This window comes from Simochromis diagramma, unplaced genomic scaffold (genome assembly GCF_900408965.1).
Source record: "Simochromis diagramma unplaced genomic scaffold, fSimDia1.1 OVJJ01000344.1, whole genome shotgun sequence".
NCBI classification, from domain to species: domain Eukaryota; kingdom Metazoa; phylum Chordata; class Actinopteri; order Cichliformes; family Cichlidae; genus Simochromis; species Simochromis diagramma.
In genome coordinates this window covers 12,869,122-12,892,635 of record NW_024387375.1, presented here as the reverse complement: position 1 = coordinate 12,892,635, position 23,514 = coordinate 12,869,122, and the positions used below count along the sequence as shown (strand labels likewise).

Here is a 23,514-nt window from a genome sequence, read left to right as displayed (position 1 = left end):
TTTTTTCTTAAATGACTTGTTATCGACACGTGGTCGGGGAGTCGTATTAATGCCTGACGTTGCACTCCGAACCTGCCGTGTACCTAACCAACACGCGAACGTATACTTTTGTCTTTTGTTGAGCGAGTGCTCCTCCCCACCCCCTTTTTCCTGTGTTACTCCGCTTTGGCGGAAGTAAGCCGTATCGCTGAGGCCTCATCCTTCCAATGGCGACTGCAAACAGGCTGAATAGAAAGCGGGAGCAACCGTGGAGGGGGCCAGAGCTGTGTAACTGAAATTAAATAAATATATCATATTCTCTGTAGCCATAAAGTTAGCGGAAAATTTGTTTCAACTCTCCAAATCACGGCCGTTTCAATGGCCAAAAATCGGAACATTTCGCTCCTTGAGTCGGGTAAGCCGTAGAAGTAAAGCCAGTTGAAAAGCTTAATATTACAACGGTGTCGCTCGTGTTATAATTGATATCCCATTTGCTTTTCCGGCTGTTAAATGTTCTCCCCGTTCATTTCAGAGCTCTATTACTTGATATCGCGTTTTCTCACAACGGGTCCATGTCGGAGAGCGGCTGAGGTGAGCTGGCGTGCTTTGACTCTCACACTGTTGTATTTCAAAATAGTTGGCTAGCCACTTGATAATGAGTTGAGTTGATGGAGACATTCTCATCTGAATCGTGTGTTTTTTAATCCTCTGCAGGTCCTTGCGAACGAGCTGGAGGAATATCAGGTATGTATCCCAGCTGTCTTTGCCTTTAACAGCTAACTAGCTGCTACCCGTTGGTGTTGACTGAGTCCGGGCATAAACTTGTTTCACTCAGTCGACTTTTAATACCCCGTTACTCCTTTGACATCACCCGGTTTTTTTTACTAGCTTGATGTGGAGCTGCTGGCGTTTTCTGTTCTGACTTCGCTTTACCAAACTCTCTTTTCGACAGCTCTTACCCGGGAGATTGGACTGGCTTGGAAATGAGCACCCGAGAACATATGAAGATGTGGTAAGCTTTAACTTCGTGTCTGTTGTTATGCACTATCGGCGGTTGTTATTGTCTTGTGACGGGGGAACGTGCGGCCACGCTCCGTGCTTGTTTACGGTCTTTGTTCTTTTTTCCTGCTGGGTTACTGTTGGAAATCGTCGACTTGTGGCTTTGCACAAGGTCAAAACTCGCTCTCAGTGGCTACATTTTTTACTGTGAACTGTTGTGTGGTGCAGAAAAAACGGCATTTAAACACCGAGTTTGATATTATTTAGCCCGACTGTTGTACCGCAGATAGGGTGGGTAGTTTGGCTTCTCTCTTGGTCGAGACGGCTTCACTGGCCAATCAGAAGCCGAGATACGCTGTCTCTGCGTTAGTTCGCTTTCGAGATGCGCTGTGATTGGTCGATAAAAAGAAGCCACGCCTGTGAGAATAGGAGTTCAGAAACCTATCTTTCTCCCTGTTTGTCCATCTGTTTAACATACATTTACTATTTACTTTATTTACTGGTTATCAGAATTGCTGGCTATTCATTTTTAAATGGTTTTATAAGTGGTCTGTTTTCACTGTCATGTCCATACAATGATTTATTTTATGTTGTTTGTTTGTTTGCACTGATAGGTTGCAGCCAACAGACATATTGCACCAAACCACTTGCTACAGATATGTAAGCAGATTGGACCACTTCTTGATAAAGAGGTGCCATCATGTGTCCCAGGTGTTCATTCTCTCCTGGGATCTGGAAAGCAGTCCATGCTTAGGACTGCAAAAGGTGAGCAGTCTTCAAGAACTTTGTATGTGGTGGACGTTACTCAGAAACATATTTAGATCCCATTATTATAAAGGTTTGGATGGTATACTGGTCTGTATGTACACCATAACTGACAGTGTCTGTGTCAAATAGTACTACTACTCGCAATCAGCAGAATCGTTCTGTGAACTTTTGGTGTTGATTTTCAGACTGTGACAGCGTGAGGTTTAAAGCTTCATCATATGCAGCCCTTCACCGGGGCAGACCACCAGAGAGGCCTTTGAACTGCAAGAAACCTCCACAGCTAGGTAGGCCTGACCTTCCTCTGTATACTTCTCATTGGTGTGAAGTGAAATGGATCAATGATATGCACACATTAATAACTGGCTCAGTGTAAGTTTAATACAGCTCGGGCTGCAACAATTCTTCGAGTAATTTGATAATAAAAAGTTCTTGACACAAATTGTTTGTTTCAATGCTTTGTTTAATACATTGGCTCTGTAGTGCACCATTGTCACCATGGAAATGCAAGCGTTCCACCGGCATTTGTGATGACAAATAGACATGAAATAGAAATATGTTTAGGAGCAGCGAATGAATACAGAGTCTGAAAACATTAAGCCCACACAGTCCCCAGTTTTAAACAAAAAACTGGTAAGAAAACAGCAGCAGTAATGATGATGCTGACATAGTTTAATGTGGAGTCGTTACCGAGACGCTGAGCTCAGGTAGAGTGAAAGAAAACGTGTTTCTAGCATCCAAAACAGCAGCGCTGTTCCTGTGATCAACATTAAATCCGTTACTTGGAAAAAGTGAGCAGGACACTTTCCTAAAAGCATCTAAACAACAAACCCCGACTCGAAGAAAAGCAAACTGTAGCTGCTCCATTCGCCACTGTTTTACACAGCGAAAAATCTGCAATAATCCTCCAGAAGTTGTATTAAAACATGCAGATGAGCTGATAACTTAGTCTGATAGTGTGTTTAGATTTAAATTATACAGCTTGTTAAAGGCTGACGCTAGCTGCCCTATTTTATATTGAAGCGATACCTGCAGCAAGCAGGGGTGAGTCTAAAGCGGGGCATGAGGTTTACTAGATCACATTAATTTCAAGTCTTTCGTAACATTTTTCAGATTGAAGGTGAAATAATATAAAATATTGTGTTCATAAATTGCTTTACAATTTAAAAAGTAAAAAATGCAAGCTTTTTGTACGTGGGCCACTAAAACTCTGGACACTGAATAATAATAATAATATTTATTATTATTATTATTATTATTATTATTATTATAGAGTAACACCATCTGCATCTACACCATCATAACATCTGTTTTGAGCAGCTCAGAAACTTTCCATCAAAGCACAGTGCAAACTTCAGAATGCTGACATGCTCGCTCGTCTTCGTTGCAGCCACCACATTCTCCTTTAAAGGCTTACAGGCACAAACCCACTCTTCGCTTGACTTCACACGCAGAAACACACACATGCACAAAAACTCATAAACATGAAAACACAACAAATCTACCTCATCCAGGAGATAAAACTCTGAAAGAGAGTACTTGAGAGTATTTATATTTTTCAATTAAAGAATGTTTTCTTTAAAAAATTACATTTTAATATGGGACATAAAAACAATCACAGGGTGTAGATTTTTGTTTTATGACGGATGTTGTGTGTAGTTAAACTTTAAATAATTGGTTTCATTTTTAGAAATTACAATGAGCAGTTTATTTTGAAAGACCTTATTATTGCCCATTAATAAGACTAAAGTATTTCTTATCTGATTACTCGATTAATTGATGATTACTTAATTACTAAAAATAATTGATTGCTGCAGCCCTAAATGCAGCATTTAATTTTCTTTTGCTTGACAGGCTTACGCCCCGCCAGATTGTTTGCCATGATGTAACGAGCTGTTAATCACAAGTCGACATTTTTAAACGTTTAAGTGGAATTATCATTTTACTCATGCAATTCGGTGCATTTCTGATTATTCCTGTTTGATCCTGGAGCTGAGCCATCTATTTCTTTTATGCTGTCATAAACAACCTTGTACATCCCATTCCTTCCTCAGGACAAACAACACACACATCAAAAATACTAGTGAAGTAACTCTTTACCAAGTTACATTTGTATAAATTGTAATCTAAAACCTGTCCTTAAATTTTTAAAGCTCTAAGACCTTAAAGCGAAAAAGAAGGGGAAAAAAACCCTTATGGAGGACTTCTTGTTTCTCATAGTTTGTTTCCCCTAGCAACATATAAAAACCAGATGGAGCAGATTTAAGAAAGGAAGTGATTTTGTTCTTGTTTACGAATCAGTTTTGAATTGGGAAATGGAGTTTAATTTCAAGCTGTGTTTGTGTAAATAAAGCCTATGAAACTGAAATGAAAAATGTAAAAAAGGAAAGGTGAAAGCTGGTGAGACAAACTGAAACCTGACTTTTATTTGGTGATGTATTTAAAGGCTTATATTTTCCTTTGTGTTCATCACCCTCTGCTTCTGCCTTACTGTATTTGTAGTTTATTTACAACTCTGTTTACTACTATTTTTCTGATTGCATGCTGCCAACAGTGAAGGTGCATCGAGGGAGAGAGCTGACCGGAGCGCAACGCTTCAGCTCCATCTGTCCTGTCAGCAACTATGAGCACATGCGTCTACATAGGCGGATCCTGGGGCATCTGTCTGCAGTGTACTGTATTGCATTTGATCGCACTGGTCTCAGGATCTTTACAGTAAGTTGGAGCTTGTCACTCTTCTCAGAATTAAACACTTACTTTATAAGAATAATAATCAGCGTTTTTCTGCATGAAAGAGCACTCAGATTGCACCCACTGTACATGCATTGTTAATATTAGTGTTAAGTTGCTTGTGCCCACCTTAACTGTGTACCGCATATTCTTCTTCTCATACAGGTATACTAAAGCATATGCTCTTGTTTTTGTTTTTAAGGGCTCAGATGACTGCTTGGTGAAGATTTGGTCTTCGTTTGATGGAAGGCTTCATTCAACGCTGCGAGGACACTCTGCAGAGATCACAGACTTGGCAGTTAACTATGAGAATACGCTAATTGCTGCAGGAAGCTGTGACAAAACCATCCGTGTGTGGTGCCTTCGTACCTGTGCCCCCGTAGCTGTGCTGCAGGGACACAGTGGATCCATTACCTCCCTTCAGGTAAAGGAGTTTCAGTCTTTATATTATGCTGTTTGTTTTAAACGTGGGTTCATCCAGTGCTTTATTTGAAGACAAAATCCTCAGGGAATCACGGTGTGACTGTATCTTTTGGTTTGGTGTGAGATTCTCTTGTTACACTCTGTGACCTAAACGATTGTTGTCAGAAATAGACCGATTTATGGCTGTGTAGTCACGTCCTGGAACAGAAACTGCAGAGCGTAAGTTGCACCTGGATCGCTCTGGCAGTGCACCAGATTTTGTGCATCAACATTCGTTGCTAGTAGGTTTAGCCCATTCTTTTATCCTTTGTTTTTCTCTCACAGTACTTAATAATTTAAACAGTCCTTTCTCCATGGCCAGAATTTAACATAAGCACAAAATCCATTTTAGTTTCGTCCACCAACAGTTCAGTAAAGTTTATTCAAACAAGATGGCTGTATCTTCAGTGTTGCAAAATGCACTGCTGGCTTTAAATGTTCATTGAAGTTAAATATGAGCATGTGCATGCTTTTCTGATTTCATTAATTTCTTTAGATTTTTCTCATGTGTGAATGTTGTGTAGTGGCACTCTAAAATCACACAGTTGTAAATATTAGTGCTGGCCGATTCATGAAGAAAATGTTCTGGGTAAAACACCGGTCATGATCTTTACTTTTCTACAGTTCTCTTGCCACCTTCTTTCACTATAAAAGCATTTTTTATTTCAGTGAGTTAAGTTTACCTGCCATGCAACTGTTTTTAATGGCACAGAAACTCCCTGATTGACTGAAATGAAACGGTACAAGTTCTGGTTTTATGTGAAAGATATGTTCCCTCATGGTTCATTTGGTCTTCTCTTCACCCCATAGCTATGTGTAGAAACAGTACTGCGTGATACTGGGAACGTATTTACTGTTTAGTCATTTTCCGTGCTCTGTCGCCTGTTTTTCCTTTCACTTAAAGATGTCCTGAAGCCAGTAAGAGCATTTCTGGTCCAGTCAGTCTGAAAATCATTGTTGGTGCACACCAGAAAATAAAATTTAACCTCGTCCTTCTTAACCGTTGGCTCAAGATCAAGATTTTGTCTTGGCCAGTACAGGGGGAGAAAAGGTTAATATTCACCTTTCTCTGTGAAATGCAGGTTTCGGTCTACATAGACTGACTCACTGGCTGGAGTGGGGTCTGATGGGTGGTTTTTCTTGTGGTTTCAGTTTTCACCGTTTGCCAAGGGCTCCAAACGTTACATGCTGTCCACTGGAACTGATGCTACTGTCTGCTTCTGGCAGTGGGATGCCAACAGCATAAACTTTAGGTGAGTGCTGTATGTTAACTCGTTACCCCTTGAAAGCCTCCCAGGAGTAACCCTCATAGCTCCGCTCTGAACCGAGAGGTTTCTGTAATATTTCAGGCCTGTTTCTAGAACAAAATGACTGGGTGTGCGTCAGACAGTAGTGAGGGTGGTCTCTGCGGCTGCTCTTTGGAAAAACACGGAAACTATATTAATGGTTGTCAAACCACATGCTTATTGAACACTGGATAGAGCATATCACAACTGCCACAAGACGAGAGGCAGGGCACACCCTGGATGGTCGCCAGCCTCTCAGGGCTAAGAGATGTTAATCTGAGTGCGAATGGGTAATTTAGAATCACCAATTAACCTCAAAATGTTGGTGGCAAATATTCTGTCAAAGCATTCATCCCAAATCAGATGCGTTGATGAAATGCTGTTGAACACAGTTCAGCTGGAGCAGTAAACTAAGACTGCTAAAGAAGAAAAAAAATAAAACCGAGGCACAAACAACGCTAAGCTGTGCAACGCCTTGTACATAGGAGTGGGAATAATGATCCATTAGAAATTATTATTCTAATGGAAATTAGCAGTAGGGCCTAAGGCGTAACTGGAAAACAAGTCACATTGGGCTTAAAAGGTTTTTAACTCCCAGTGTTGGCTGCTGGTGTATTGCCATTACGTCATCCTTTATACTGGCGTCTGCCTTGTCTTAAAGAAGCTCAGATAGAAAGCATATAAATAAGAAAATTTGTTTCTTTGATTATTTCTTTTTAACAATGCTTCTTGGCAATAAATCTTATACCACTGGGAACGTTGATTATTTCCTTTTAAGTGGTGCACATTTTTGGGTTGAACAGCAGAGTTGAGTAGGTGGGTTGCGCTCATGAATAACTTGTCAGATGTTTTCTGCCAATGCTAAACAGCTTATTCTTGTTTTGAACTTCTGGTAACACAGGTGCTGCCAATCAGGTGTCTGATTGGCAGCACCTGTGAGCAGGGACCCTGCTACAGCAGTCGGTTGGTGTCTGCTCCAGACATGCTACATTTCACTAATCTGGAAACTTCAAGCTGGTGTTCCACAAACCAAGATGCAGCATTATTTGGAGTACCTAGTACCATCTCCAAGTTGAAGGGCAATTTACATATAATGGGTGATGTCAGAGAACATGTGGAGGAATGTTGTGTTCAGCGATGAATTGAGATTCTGCCTGCGGCAGGTGGATCGTTTGTGGGGTCAAAGTGTGGAGAGGATGTGGAGAATGCAATTGCTGATTGCAGCAACGATAGGTTAACAGCTTTTGGTGAAGGCAGTGTGATGATGTGGGGCGGCATCTCCCTCACCGGGGCTTGTCATCATTGGAGGCAATCTTGGTGCAGATAAGATAAGTTTCTGCATGCAGCGGCAATCCCACATCTGCGCTTTTTAGGACCAAACTATCCTCCAAGGTGATGCTCGCCCCACACATTGGAATTTATTGCAGACTAACAGAATTTTTGAGTAGAGAGGATGGAGGTCCTGACCTCAACCCCACTGAAGATTTTTGGTATCATTTTGGGTGTGCTGTTCATACCAGAGTGACCAATACAACCACACTGGTTGATGTGCAACAATTGCTGGTTGAAGAATGAGATCCCACAGCAGTGTGTGACCAAGTTGGTGATTAGTATGAGAAAGTGGTGCCAGGTTGTTGTACCTGTCACCTTCCACATGCTACAGGGGTCCCTGTTTGTTAAATAAATAAATAGTTAAATTTCCAATATATCTTGTTTCTTCAGACTTCAATCATGTAATACAGTAAACAACACCAAACAATAGTCAACAGCAGAATAAGCTGTTTGGCCTTGATGCTCAACCCACAAATGCAACATTAAAGGGGAAATAAGCAGGCTTTCCAGTGGTGTAAGATTTATGAGAAGAAGCATTGTTACAACAAAGATATTACCCACCACACACAGATCTCCTTCTGTTTTTGTGCTAAGTTTAGTTGTATTCTAAACCTTGAACGCCTGTTTAACTGATATGCAAGTATGTTGTTGTCTCTTATCTGACCAAAACAATGGCAGCGTGACCTCCGACCCGGCTGTAATCTCGTCTGTCATCCAAAATGTTGAGATGCTGGTTGGTTTAGATGTAAGTTTGACTGTCAGTTTATGTTGAAGGACAGGGCAAAAGGTAGACATGAAATATAAAAACGAAAACATCATTTCTTTAGCGTCTGCTCCGAATTCAGTCACGTGTTCTATTTTGGATGAAATCAGTGATGTTTTCTTCTCTACTTCCAGCGATCGACCGCACAAATTTACAGAGCGGCCAAGGCCAGGTGTTCAGACCGTGTGCTCCTCATTCAGTCCAGGTAACCAGACATTTATATGTTGAGTCCCTTTTCCTGCCATTTCTCCACTGTCTCCTCCACCATCCTGTAAACAAAGTCTAGAGCCAAAGCAATCAATAAAGAGCTGCTAGTTTTTAATGACCTCTGTGCTACTTCATGTGTCTAACTAAAGAATTATTTAGTTATTTTATTGTTGTAATTTTAATGGTTGTCTGGAACAGGTCTCTTGTGAATGAGACATTGAGTCTCCATGGGACTACCTGTATAAATAAAGGTTAAATAAAATAAATCAAGTCCAACACGCCATTTCACGTTACCAACTTTTTTCCAGGTGGGATGTTTTTAGCAACAGGAAGTACTGATGATGTCATCCGAATATATTACTTGGGAAGTGGGAGCCCAGAAAAGATATCAGAGCTCCATGAGCACACGGTAAGCATCATCTGGAGAGCAAAACTTTATCCTTACAAAGGTTTTATTGGCAGAACTTTGAGCTGCAAATGCAAAATTGATGTAAGAATTTGTTGTTCTTCTCCTTTTGATCCTGATGATCCTTTTACATGTCTCTGGTTTCTAGGACAAAGTTGATAGCATCCAATTTTGCCACTCAGGTGAAAGGTATTATAAAAGCTCATTCTATTATTATTTAAAAATTATATCAAGTATTGCAGTATTCAGAGTACACATTTAACTGAGTGGGATGGTGTGTAAAGTGATGGTGCCTGGTGTTTGTCGCTCTCCCGTGCCAGGTTTGTGAGTGGAAGTCGAGATGGAACAGCACGGATCTGGAAGCTCCACCAGCGGCAGCAGTGGAGGTGCATCCTGCTGAACATGTCTGCCACCATTCCAGGGTGAGTCTTTGCTCTTGTGAACCAGCGCGGACGAAAGTGGGTCTTATCTTGGTGAAGATGCCTTCTTGATTTTGGTTCTGTAATAGCACAGAATGAGCTAGATTCTCATTTGGAATAAAAAGTGCCCGATTTGCTGAGCGAAAAGGAAGCGTTTGCTGCCTAAGCTGCTCGGAGGAGCTGTCGGAGCATGTCCAAGTAAACCAGGTGCTGACGGCAGCTGAGGAAACCGTTTGCTCAAATACTTATTTGTTCAGTTGTCGGCTTGTATTGGCTCGGTCATCTGTTTGGAAAGCAAGTCGCCAACAAAGGTTTTCTTTATGTATATAATTATACATACCACTGAAAGAACTTGTTTGCTGAGGGGTAATACTGATTGATGTATTTTTTTGTAATTACAGGGTTGTTTTATGAATAAGTTTGTCTGGTTCAGTTGTATTGTGTCCCCAGGATTAGGCTTTGTGTTGTCTTAGGTTGTGTATAGCTTCACTTCCTTACTATAGGCTAGTTATTCCTGGAGAGTAACCAGTGGAAATGGAGGACAGATCTTATGCGTTTGTTTTTATCTGCCAGTTAACGCATGTTCAGTATCAAACTGGGGAGGCTTTCAAACATTCAGGCTGTGTTTCGCTGTACATATGTATATAATTTAAAGCACAGTTCTTGTACTGGCAAAAAATTAGCTGCGTAAAATCAAAGTCTGCCTAAAAGAAGCCACTTTTCAACACTTTCAGGCGCCTATTTATGGATTTATTTTAAAGCGTTAAAATGAACTTTTAATTTCAGCAGTCACTAGAAGAAAGAAAGCTGCATGCATTGAATTACCAGTAAATGCAGAATGTGGGTTGGCATTGTTTTATTAAAATAAGCAAGGACTTACCTGAATGAGACTCATACCTCTAGGTATACATGGTGTTCTCGGTTTGCCAGCAGAGCATTCCTCTGGACAGTTTGTTCTGTGCTAAACTAGGTCTGCTTCCAAAATTCAGTCTCTATTCTGTAGCTCATGCAGAATTTATATGTATATGAAAACATGAGCATATATTTAAAATGTACAGCTCCTGTTTACCAAGGTGTTCCGATGCCGTGTAAAATGTAAATAAAGACAGAATTCAGGGATTTTCAATGATAGCTTGTAGCTCCACATGCTAAGTGTGCAAGTTCCCTGTGCCGTGTACTCTCCTTTAGTGTCATGAGCGCTGGGGTCAGAGCTCTGCTTTGCGTGTTTGGTTTTTATCTTGCACTTGCAAATGCAGCAACAAACCTGTGTGCACTGATGACATTTCTCAGAAGTGTTCCCTCATTCCTTCTGTACACAGGATCTCCGGATTCTCTGAATCTTCTAACGATAGCTGAATAAATCCTCTAGTGTTTCTCATCATAAAACTGCAGTGTGTTAATTTTAAATCAAACCGTTTGCCCACATAATGGTGAGGCATAACACTACTTAATTCTGCAAAATTAACTCATCACACTTTCTTTTTTTTTCCAGGCTTTTGTTGCCTCTGTCAATAACGGTTGTTTTCAGTTTAAAAACTCAATGTGATGTTTGTGCTATTTTCAGTTAAATTTGGGGGTTGGGGGGCGGTCAAATGATTTCCAGGTAATTGCATTCATCTCAAACACATTTGCTTAACAAGTGAAGGCTCCCCAGCTTCAATTCCGAGAGGAGACACAAATCCCTTTGGTGTTGTGCCGGGAAGGGCATCCGGAGTAAAGTCTGCCAAATCAAACATGCGGAGCTACCCGCTGTGGCAACCCCGTGTGAATAAGGGAGCAGCTGAAAGTAGCATATTTATATTCATCTTTTTTTCTTTTTCTTTTTTTTTTTTTTAAATATCTCTGCATGTGTTTTCCAAATATCTTTTAAAAAACATTCTGTTTATCATCCAGCCTTTTTGTCTTGGAAATGACTACAAACCTCTCATGTGCCAAAGCCTGCCTTTCACAAGAATTTAGTGATAATAATCTGGTACTTTGTGTTAGAATTAAAATCTGGATTTCTGTGATTACAGTGTCATCACGAGATGTGCCAAAGGGACTTTATAGATTTGTTTCCATATTACTTTTTTAGTATTATGTATAATTTGTTATTTGATGTTCGTTTGTTATTTTTCTCTCTCAGTGTTGAGCCAATGAGTGAAGAGGAAAGCTACTTCAAACCCAAAGTCACCATGGTAGCGTGGGATCGCCATGACAGTACAGTCATCACGGCTGTTAACAACCATCTCCTCAAAGTGTGGAACTCCTACACAGGACAGCTGCTACATATCCTTAAAGTAATTGTGCTGCGTTCTGCTGCAGAACTCATATTAATACTGACTATGATGTAACTGCCACAGATTCTCATTTTAAACCAGAGATCAACTCGAGTGTGCTTGTTTTTCAGGGCCACGAGGCAGAGGTGTTTGTCCTCGAACCTCACCCTTTTGACCCCAGGATCATCCTGTCTGCTGGCCACGATGGGAACGTGTTCATATGGGACCTGCTGCGAGGCACAAACACACAGCATTACTTCAACATGGTACGCTGACACAGCACTGCCTGAAGTTGGCTTTTATAGGATGGTGCACAGCCGAAAGTTGTTAACCCCGGCGGGATGGAGCGATAACATGATGCGCTCAGAGTGTGATTCATTCGCTATAACACTTAATTGTGAGGGACTGAAGGAACAGTGTAGTTGTTTTGGCCAAGGTGCATCTCTGCACACAGCAAGAGGCAAGTGAGCCAGATTCTTTCCCCCTTTACATCCTATAACAGCGGGAGAGCACTGACTCATACATGTGACAACGAATGATCTATGACTGCTGGGCAGATGTGGTTATGTTTGTATTCTGATGGACACTAAATTAGGGCAGTAGCATGATTATGATTAAAAGCAGTGCGCATAAAGTTAACCCTGAAAGCAGGATTTCTTCTATTTGGATACATTTTTTTTTTTTTTTTTTTTTTTTTGTGGTATTTTCTGTGCAAAGTGAGAGAAGGAAATACAACATCATTAGTCTTTCCCAGTTACTGTGAGGGAAGGATTTGTGCTGTTGTTAAAAATTCTCATTTTCTGACAAGTTTCCTCTATTTTGTGGTTTTTCATCCAGATTGAAGGCCAGGGTCACGGAGCTGTTTTTGACTGCAAATTCACTCCCGATGGTCAGCGTTTCGCCTGCACGGACTCCCATGGCCATCTGCTCATCTTTGGCTTCGGCAGTTCCAAGCCGTATGAAAAGGCAAGAAGAACTGTTGCATTTTGGAGATCGAGAAAATGGTTGAAATTTTACGTTTTGTGAGCAAAGTGAAGACATTTACTTATTTCCTGCTTCTCCTGGTCTCCACGCAGCTTCCAGATCAGGTGTTCTTCCACACAGACTACAGACCGCTGATCCGGGATGCCAACGGCTTTGTTGCTGGACGAACAGACACAGCAGGCTCCCCATCTTATGCCACCACCGTTTTTAGTGGATGTGGATGGAAACCCTCACCCCCCACGGTAGACGTCACCTTGTTTCATTATGCAGCATTACAGTCTTCGTTATTGCCCAAAAGTTCAGATGTTTGAATGTTAAATCAGAGGTTCTGATTGCCTGAGAGCAGAATGACAAAGTTAAAATGGTTTTCCCTCGACTATCTTTGAATTCGACATTTTTCCTTGATTTTTAGGTACCAGCGACTTGTCCCAGGGCGGGAGAACATTGCTGCAGAGCACCTGGTACCTCAGCTGGGATATGTAGCCACCAGTAAGACCATAATTCTGCTGCAATTAGTCCATTACCTTAATGGAAGATTATATACTTTTAAATGTCACAGACCCATTTTCACTGTTTTATTGTCCCGATTTAAGACCATCTGAACTGTATTTACAGCTAAACATATCAAGCTTGATGGTGTTTGACATGTATCACATCTTCAGGTGATGGTGAGGTGGTAGAGCAGGTCATCAGCCAGCAGACTGCAGAACCCGAGGAGGTTGCGGTCAGACGCAGCAGCCTTCTGGACGAGGCCATCCGACAGCTTCAAGAGCAACAAGACAGACAGAACCAGCCTGAGACAGGAGCAGTACCCGAAGGGCCAGCCGAGGCCCAAGGCCCAGTGTTGGCTCCAGCACCAAGCACACCGCGAAGAGGTATCAGTACACCATCACTGCTGCACTGGATTGGTTTTAGTAGACCTTAGAATTTCTCAGAATATCCAGAAAAGACTTAAAGGATTTACTGACAGCGAGTATTTTTCACTTCAGTGTCCGGTGAACGACCGAGCAGATGTGCAGTCACCCCCTAATGTGGGTCTTCGCCGCAGTGGACAAGTGGAGGGCGTTACGACAGATGCACCAGAACGCTCCTCGCAGCCAGATGGCCACTGAGAGAGATCTGCAGGCCTGGAGACGCAGGGTGGTGGTACCCGAACTTCCACACAGCAGCTACAGGTACAATATGTGCCAAGATGTGTCATGTTTATGGGAAAGATTTTTATAGTTTATAAATAAATGGAAACCAATTTTAAAAGATTCGAATCGATTGCAGATGTAGTGAATATTGTTGATTATCTAATAACAACGACGTGTGGGACGTTTTGATGTAGAGTGAAGAGTCACTTCTTGTAGTAGGTATGTAGCTGTAGGTCAGATGGGCAGGTTAAAGATTAGTATAGTTTAACAACAGGTAAACCAGGGAAAGGTAAGGGCAGATAACGAGCATCTCAGAAATGGCAATTCCTGTAGGTTTTTCAATCCCAGTAGTATTTTTTGCTAATCAACTGTATAAACGGGGACAGCATGATGGGGCTTGCAGCTTACTGGGCTTAAAAAGATTTGGTGCCACGGCCTCCTTACAAGACACCACAGGGCACCTTCAGATATCCTGAGTGGATCGTATCTGTTTTGCTTCATGCTGGGTAAAGATGTTCATAATGTTCTGGCTATGCAGATTTATTCAGTAGATTCCAATATGTAATTTGGGTCAATAATGAAAAAAATACATTTTTGTGTTAATCAGGTCTGTCGATTCCGAAAACCTAACAGGTTTACTCAGTCCTTTGGTCTGAAATATATAGATTGTTTGTGTGCTAACGAAGGGCCAGTTCGTTGTGGGAAGCACTGGGAATGACATGAACAGAGTGTCATGTCTAAACTTGGTCATCAGTGAGGTTTTCTAGCATTTTTCTGGGTGCTTATTTTGACGTGAATTATATTTTTCAGGGACCAGGAGGACGTTCGAGTAGCCAGAGGAGACGAGGAGGTGGTTCAGTTACAATGTAAAGAAGAGGGCGCATTATGTACAGCAGCTGTCGAGTAGGTTTCCTGTTTTTCCACCCAGTGAAGATGGTTTTAAATTTTCACAGCATTTAGTAAACTTTTACCAATTTGCAAGGGAATGCTGCAGTTTAAAAAAAAAAAAAAGAAAAAAAAAAGAAAAAAAAAAAGAAAAGATTGCTAAAGGATCGAAGAACAAAAGGCACGCTACATGTCGAGTGTCCTTTTGAAACGGTTAACTAAGTGATGAAAGTTGTTTGGTTTTTCATATCTATTTAGTACAGCTTTATTTTCACCGATGCTGAATCATTCCCATCTGTCCCCCCAGGATGATTCAGACGATGAGCCTTCCACCACGAAGCGAGCGCACAGCCGTGGAGATGCACTGGAATACATCGACGAATCGTGTGAAGAGGGAGAGGAGACGGCAAGTTCGGAGATGCACTCAGAGGTGATGCACTCTCCTCTTGATGAAAGCGCTCTTTACAAGTCCCCCCCCCCCCCCCTTAATTGTGTGTAATTTTTTTTTTTTTTTTTCATCTCTCCAGGACAATGAGCTGGATGGTAGTGACCTGGATTCCCTCCAATGATGAGGAAGAGTGAAAACTGACAGCTCAAGGTGAATATACTTTATAGATCAGGGTCAAAGGGCATCATTTTCCCCATCAGTCACTTTTCAGAGAAACAGGCTTACCCTGGTAACCAAACATTTCCTGTATCAAAAAATATCTAGAGTAGCAATATTTGTGTAATTAGTGTGTAGCTTTTTGTGGTAATCACACCTGCTTTTGATTGGACAGCCTACATCCAGCGAATACTCTGACTGACGGCAGACGCTGTATAAATCTGCAGCCCTCAACTCCACTGTCATCACGGAAACGAGTAAGGCGCAGACTCAGCAGCTCTGAAGAGGAGGAGGAAGAGAACGAGGAAGAGGAGGAAAAGCAGCAAAGTGATGAGGAGGAAAGACCTAAAAGAAAGGCAAAGAGAAGGCAAAGAAAGCAAAGAACAGTTTCCTCGGGTAAGGTTACTTAATCCTCATTTATCTTTTTCTCTTTGTGAATCTGATTAATAACTGCTAAGACAGAATGACGAGTGTGAAATATTTGAAAATATTTCATATTAACTTGTTAATGTTTTACATGTTGGTGCTTCAATCAGCGTCCAAAGCCCAGACCATCCATTAACAGGGAAGTGTCCAATGAGTTCAGACCATCACCGTGGATCACTGATGTCATTCCCAGGAAGTCTCCTTTTGTTCCCCAAATGGGTGATGAGGTAAGAGGGTCATCAGCCTAATGCCTAATTGGAAAAGAAAAATCATACTCTCTCATTTATGAGATTGCAGTAGCTGACATTTCTGCTTAGTGCTGTTTATTTGAACAATTCTGCAATAAATTTGTTTAAGCTTTAACCCTGGATAAGGTCGAATGCCTTCATCACCACAAAACAACCAGTCAAGTTTATTTTTAAACTTTTTTTTATCAACAAACCAATACTTGTACTTAGTAAGTATACTTCATTTTATTGCAGCAATATTTAATAGTAAGCACACAGTGTGGAAGGAAATGAAGACTGTTTGGGGCATGAAATGTATAGTGGCTAAATTAAATGTAGTCTTGGGTTTTGGCTGAACACCATAAATAGGTCTTCTAGCCTAAAAGTACAAGATTGCGATTTGGTCTGGCAGAGCTAAATCCTTCAAGGTTTTTTGTCTTTTGGGGGTTTTGGGGTTTTTTTTTCCCTTAAATTAAAAGGACAAGTACATGTACTTCTTGTGGTTTTAGTTGGCAGCCTTATACTTGTAGTCATAGTTGTAAAATCAAGAAATGATGCTCATGTCAACCCAGAGGAGTAGACTGAGGGAGGTTCAACCCAGCCAGGCTTTGTGTAAGCTGGCTCCACAAAACCTTAACCCCTACCCTGATACGACCGTCATCATTCTCTTCTTTTTTTTCTTTTTTTTTTTTTTGTGTGTACCCTCTCATGTAAAGGATGTTGCACATGTCACATGACTCTCGTGGACAGAGTGATCCTATGGAGTGCCACCTGCTCCGATCGGGAACGTCATCAGATGATGATACTACAATGGTGCTTAAAATCTAGACTCAAGTCTAAAATATAACAATAAAATGCAACACTGTTGCAAATAAGACAGATTAATGCTACAGAAACTTGTTATTTTGGTCATTTATGGCCCGAGACCGGTTTATAATAAGCATTTTGATTTAGGTAATTATTTCATTGCAGATTGTGCTCTCAGTACTGCTGCTTATTTCTAATGTAAAAGCAGTGTAAAAGATACTTTCCTGCTTTATTCCATACTTGGAATTAAGATATAAAGCAAGTATACATTTTCTGCATCACCAAGCGCATACAGGCACTTTTCAGAGACAGTGTCATGCACTGCTTTAACTTTAACGTTGGTAAGGTTCAGCTTAAACAAGTGGCAAAGTTGCACCCTGAAAACATGATTGCAATGAGACACATGTAACACTTGCACAAAATGCTGAATGTAGCACAAATGATACAAATGAAGTCATCTATCCAAATCGATTTAATTTAAGTTTTCTTTCTAAGTTCTTTATTTGCAGTTATTTCATATTCAGGCTGTACAGGGTTTATACACCTATGTACAAACATTCCCTCTAACCATCTGCACGATTTGTGTCTTTCAGGTGATCTACTTTCGGCAGGGACACGAGGCCTACGTTGAAGCTGTAAGTCGGAGTGAGCTGTACGATATCAATTTAGAAAAAGCAGCCCTGAAGAGAATGGAGCTCCGGGTAAGACGAGGAACCAACAAAATAAAGATCATAAAAATTTTCCAGTAGATGATGAGTTCGGAGAATAGATAAAATGCTAATTCCTGCCTAAAGTTCTCCAGTCTGCATGTGTCAGTTACCATTTTCAGTGGTAATATGTAACTGCAGATTAATAGGAATCCTGCTGTGTTGTTTTTGTAGGACCAAGAGTTTGTGAAGATCACTGGAATCAAATATGAAGTTTGCCCGCCAACACTTTGCTGCCTGAAGCTGACGCTCATTGACCACGGCACCGGCAAAATCACAGACAAGTCATTTTTCTATCAAGTAAGCAGCTCGGCCCATTGGTTACATTCCTCTCTACGATAAAGCACATCAAGTGTCTGTGCTCTTCATAATCACATTACCACCCGCTCGTTGGGTCAGTATTTGAATTTGACACATCATGAAGGAAAAGAAAATGTGTGAAATGTAAAAATACTGTCCACATAATTTTGATGATTCCTGGTCTTTTTTTGAAAGGCTTTTCTTACTGTAGTATTTGTTAGTTGTTTCCAGCATCAGCTTCACCACCAAGTCTTGAAAGGGATTTTTGTACCTTCTTGTCAAGTGACAGCTTTTCCTCTTTCTTGTGTCCCTGCAGATATCACGACATGCCAGATGTGATTGATTTCTTGGTGCTGAGGCAGTGTTATGATGAGGCGCTTCGAAGAAAAACTGGCAACCAAGTAAGCAAAGCCAAAAATGCCTGTTAGAAAAGTCCTCTGCTGATCTGTTTGAGTTCTGCAGGGATATATAGACAGACTAAGAAGTTTGAGAAGATTTATTTCCAGTTTGATATTGCTGGTTGTTGTTTTTCTTTCTTTCCCTGCATTGCTATTTTGGTGATGAGAGAGAGGGGAAAGGTGTTGTTGTTCACATACATGCTGTTTCCAATGATTTCATCCATACAGTCACCCTCACAGATGGGTGCCAGGCTTCTTTCTCTTTTTTTTCCCCTCAACACCTGAGTTTAATCGTATTCTCCTTGTCACAGACGACAGGTTTCGCTCGGTGATAGATGATGCCTGGTGGTTGGGACCATCATCTGCCAGGAGCCCTACCAGCCGGAGTACCCAGACAGTCTCTTCCAGTGCTTCAAAGTCAAGTAAGAAACACACACTTTGTGGGGACAAAGTAAAATTCTTCAGATATTTTAACTATCAAAAGCAAAAGCTGGATATTGTAGATGCTGCCAGACAGCAGTGAGTGATGTGAAATTTCTAAGGGGCTATACTGGGGTTGATTGAGACGGCATCAGAGGTGATGAGGCATAAATAAATCTATATAATCTTCCTATAGTATTCAGTGGTTCAGCCGGGCTTTGTCCAGCATTGTTTGGTAACAGCCTTCTTGTGTTTCTACCAGGTGGGATAATGGTGAAACTGAGAAACTCAGTCCTTGGGATGTGGAACCTATTCAGGATGATGGTACTAAAGGCTGTTTACTAGCTTACTGTTGGTTAGTAATGGAGTTACATTTCGCAGAGTTTGGTTAATAGGCGTCAGGGTGTATTGAAAGGGTTTGTCTTTGTTGTGCAGCCCCACAGCCGGACACAGAGGGAGGTGGTATACCTGTGACTGCAGAGGAGATGAGGGAGCTGATGTACAAGCCTCTGCCAGGCGAGTGGGGTGAGAGGAGTAGGGATGAGGAGTGTGAACGACTCATCGCTAGCATCGATCAGCTCATCACTGTCGGTGTGTATGCATAAATGGATGGTTTTTTTTTTTTTTAATCTTCCAGTTTGTTTGATTTCACCCACGTATTCTCTCCTTCATGTTTACTGACATGTTGTCGTCGTTGTCATTTGCTCACTATCTGCCTGATCCTTACAATCGTTCTTTCCGTGTTTGTTGCCACAGAGATTGCAGCTCCATTCTCTGGTCCCGTGGACTTGGTCCAGTATCCCAGCTACTTGCACCGTGATTGCCTATCCCACAGATCTGGGCACCCAATCAGACTGCGGCTCATTAACAGTTCTACAGGTCAGTTTTCTACCAATCTCTCTCAACTTTTGGCCCAGATTTGTCCTTAAAACGTGTTCATGAAATGCAAAGAAGTGAGAAGTGGTGCGTAATGTTTCGTTTCATTTGCTCCCTTTTGGTAATCCACAGACGCCTCTCAGCATTAATTTGGGATGCCAGGGTATATTGCACATAACGCCCGCACTTTCAATGAGCCAAGGAGCAAGATTGCCCACCTCTGCAAAATCATCACCAACGTCCTCCCGAAATTTGTCAAGTATGTGTTTCTGGACTTGTTTGTTCGTAGACCTCGTGATGATGCTACGAACTGTAAGCGCCAGAATTTCTAATTGTATTTCTTGCTGACCACATTTTCTCACTTTCTCAGTAATCCAAGCTGCACAGATATCATGAGATCTACAATGAAGTGGAAGAAATGGATGATGACGATGAGGTAAGTCTGAACCATTTAACAACTAGTCTTTGTAGTTGGTGGGTTTGTTTTTGTTTTTTCATGTACTGCTGCAAAAAAGTTTGTTAAAAGTAAATAATTTTTCAAAGAAATTCAAAAGAATCTTTTAAAAATTCAACCAAAAGTTGGTATGACCTGTCCTTTGCAATTAAAACACCAGAACTCGCACCCTGAGTTCTAATTTTCAAGTAAAACTGTACTTAGTGTTTTTATAATATGAGCACTCGAAGCACTTCTTGCTACAAGTCTCATTTATCCAATAATGTTTTTTTTTCTGTACCTATGAACCTATTTTAACATTTGCCACACTCCAAAAAAACTAGGATTTGGTATTTTTGCTAAAGATATTTGACATGCAGACCAGAGTATTAGGGAAACCCGCTCTACCCTCCTGAGCCACAGCCAGCCCACTCTGTTTTCGTGCGGTTTATTCATACAGATACAAACACTGTTGTGCACACCAAAACATTACCGAGACCCCTCTGTAGGAGTGATCTTGATGCGAGTTCCAGGTTGTGAGGTTTGTGATGGAGTCTGTTTGACCCTACTAACTGGTGTATACTGGAAATAAATGGCTTCCCATAAGCTTTGCATCCTAAGATAAAGCAGAGTAGCAGATGTGCAGGGGACAGTTTTGCCTGACACATAGGAGTGCAGCACCTTCTCTCTGTATTTCCATTTATTACTCCCACCCTAGATGTATCTGGCCAATAAGCAGACTCGGTCATCTCGTGTGGTTTGTAGTGATGCAGTTTGATTCACTTGGCGTTTTAACTGTATGAAAAGAAATTAAATCACAGGAGGAAGTGTGATTCATGAACTCATCAGCTGATTCAGACCAGCGTAAACAAACTGTAGATGTGAAAAACGCCTTGAGGCACAAGGTGTCTGGCAGCTATCAGAGTATGTGATCCCTGTGTAACGTGTCTGATCCTAAACAGTGTTCCTCGTGACTCTGGCTGGAAGTTTGATTAGTTGTCATTCAAGGGAATTTCGAAGGCTTCCCCAATGAAAAGGAATCTAAAACAACAAAACATGCTGGAAGCAACTCGCTTGTAGCACATCTGCCAGCTGTTCGCTTGTGGAAAATTTCAGGATCTGGTTGCCTAGGTGATCCTGTTAATGCATTTCACTAACAGGTCATATGTCAATCAGCAGTCTCCTTCACTCTCACTGGTAGTCTCTTCAGTCGTGCAACTGAAGGTTTATCACTAGCTGGTTATTTGAGCTTGTAGTCGCTTCCATTCCTGTGATCGTGGTGAACGTGCGCTGTGAATCTGTGATCCCGTTGTGTTGAAAAGTAATCTGTCATTGCAGTGTTTGATTAAAGGTTCTACAGTCAAATAATTCAAATGTGATTGCTGACTACAGGAAGAAGACACTGAAGCGCCAGGAACATCTGCTTGGACACAGACGGCGTCAGGTAGATGCATAGGATGGGTGATCGGCATTACCTGTAAAAAACTGTTGACATTTCAAGATTACAAAAAAAAACAACAAAGGACAAGGGGATGTAGATGAAACACTCTTTACATTCATTTTAATAAAACTAACAAAAGGGGGGATTTGTTAGGTTGTGCCTATGTCATTGAGTTGTTTCTCCCTGATATTTGCCAGCGCTCTGTAGAAGTGCTGCCAGACAGAGATGCTGGAAGGAACAGTGCAAGAGTCTGCTCAACTACATATTGGAAGTGTGAGGACTCGGAGTCCGTTCAGGCAACCTGGGATCCTCAGAACTATCCAGTATGTTATCACGGCACACTACAGGCCACGCTATGAGCAGATGCTGTTTTCAGTTGTGCGTTGAAGTCCCCTTTGTTTTGGCTTGCCCAGGACTACCACAACATCATTGACACACCCATGGACTTTGGCACGGTGAAAAGGACCCTGGAGGAAGATCGCTATGAAAACCCCACAGAGCTGTGCAAAGACACACGCTTAATATTTGCCAATGCTAAAGCTTACACACCCAACAAACGCTCCAAGGTAGGGAGGGGATGTTCACATTCTCTGAGCTTATTAGTGATTTTACATTTTGGCTCGCCCGCTCAATCTTCTTTTGCTCTGTTTTCAGATTTACAGCATGACCTTACGGCTCTCTGCCTTCTTTGAGGAGCGAATCAGAACAATCATATCAGAGTACAAAACCGCTGTCAAAAGCAGCAATAGGCTCCGCCGCAGTCAGAGGTTTCGCAAGAAGATACTGCAGCAACAGCAGGACCACCCCGACACCAGGTCTGAGTGCTGCAGCTCGCCTGAGACGTTTCACTTTTCATTTGCACGTTATCGGTCTGATTTGAAGAGTTTCTTTCCCCCTTTTTTTTCCCCCCCAGTCAAAAGAAGGCTGCAGTCAAAACTCAGGAAAAAGTGGAGTCCGTGTCAGTGACCAAAACTACCTCAGCCAAAGTGTCTGTTCCTGAGAGAGCCAGGAGGAGTCGAAGCAGCAGCTCAGGTCACAGCTCCTCAGAGGACGACTCCGGCTCTAAAGGTGCTTCATCAACATCAGGTACAGATATCAGAGCACCCCAGAGGTCATTTGTTACCATCACAATGGATTTTGAGCCATGATGATGATATTTGGATTTAACATTTTTGGATTTTTTTTTATTTTTCCCCAAAGAGTTTCTTCTGGTTTTAAGACCACAAAGAGGATCATTTTGATCCCTTGGCATTTTAAAAATAAAATAAAACCCCATCTCTTATTTTAGGGCTTTGATAAAATGTGTTTATTCATCATATTCTTGGTGTTTGTTTAATTAAAGGAGTAAATTAAATATAAATTTTTTTTTAAAGAATTTTGATGTTTGTGGGATAAAAGGGGGGGCGGGGAATTTTATGACCACTAGATGTTACAGTCGCTGATACGGGACTGTAACATCTAGTCTTTTTTACTGAAACTGCCGAGGACGTTAATTAGACCCCATAGAAACATTTGATTTACGTTAATGAAAAACATTGTTTTCCACACATTTTGATATGAGGGCTGTTGTACATAAGAGATGGCGTCGTTGCCTTTGCTGCTGTTGCTGCAGGATGGGTCGGGCTTTGAGAGTGTTTAGTTTTTGTGATCAGCACAGCAACACCATCCACTGCAGGATAAAACTATACTTTGTGATGGTCCTCAACACGCCATGCTAGCATGACTCACTTCCACCCCTAAGTGTTGGTCATCGATGCACCTTGAGACAAGTATTGTGCAATGATGCAATATAAAACTGGGCCTAGTCTAGTGCCCTTTTCTTTAATTTTAAATGCACTGTTACTACTACTACTACTACTACTATAATAAACTAAGGAAATTCTTATTTATTTGTTTAAATCTCAGAGTCTGACAGTGAGAGCGAGGTGAGTGACTCGGAGGAGGAGAATCATCAACGTAGACATAAAGCAAAAGTAACAAGAAGGAACCGTGCGAAGCAGAGGAAAAAAGGTTAGGACTGAAGTATTTATCCATAAATGTTTCACTCTTATATTTTATTTGTTTATTGAAAATTACATTACAATTGTGCCCCTTGGGGCGACTGTTGTTGTGATTAGATGCTACATAAACAAAATGTAATTGAATAAATATCCTTGGATATATTGTTGCTAGTTGCTGAGAGCGACAGTGAAGAAGAGGAGAAGATGAGGAAGAGGAGGAGGAATTTGACAGTGAGGTGAAGAGGGAGAGGATGGAGAGGCGTC

The 23,514-nt window shown here is 41.4% G+C and overlaps 1 protein-coding gene and 1 long non-coding RNA gene across 2 annotated transcripts; both read left to right on the top strand.

Annotated features, from left to right (window-relative positions):
* The first annotated feature begins 36 nt into the window (after window positions 1–36).
* LOC120719974 (bromodomain and WD repeat-containing protein 1-like) lies at window positions 37–23,514 on the top strand. The gene is given in 43 exon segments (XM_040009533.1): window positions 37–394; window positions 512–570; window positions 694–723; window positions 932–991; window positions 1,593–1,743; window positions 1,932–2,030; window positions 4,298–4,458; window positions 4,676–4,897; window positions 6,088–6,188; window positions 8,451–8,521; window positions 8,832–8,932; window positions 9,078–9,118; window positions 9,250–9,351; window positions 11,474–11,627; window positions 11,738–11,872; window positions 12,444–12,572; window positions 12,683–12,748; window positions 12,750–12,832; window positions 13,003–13,079; window positions 13,253–13,504; window positions 13,639–13,765; window positions 14,537–14,576; window positions 14,919–15,041; window positions 15,139–15,154; window positions 15,478–15,611; window positions 15,752–15,868; window positions 17,269–17,376; window positions 17,557–17,674; window positions 17,992–18,068; window positions 18,071–18,083; window positions 18,392–18,427; window positions 18,430–18,502; window positions 18,763–18,824; window positions 18,936–19,091; window positions 19,257–19,379; window positions 19,539–19,635; window positions 19,764–19,812; window positions 21,448–21,573; window positions 21,664–21,816; window positions 21,905–22,065; window positions 22,164–22,336; window positions 23,150–23,260; window positions 23,423–23,514. Coding segments are annotated over 43 exon segments (4,392 nt in total). The 5' UTR covers window positions 37–357; the 3' UTR covers window positions 23,491–23,514.
* LOC120719519 lies at window positions 14,602–15,171 on the top strand. The gene is made up of 3 exons (XR_005692710.1): window positions 14,602–14,629; window positions 14,919–15,041; window positions 15,139–15,171. It is a non-coding gene; the product is annotated as an uncharacterized LOC120719519 (long non-coding RNA).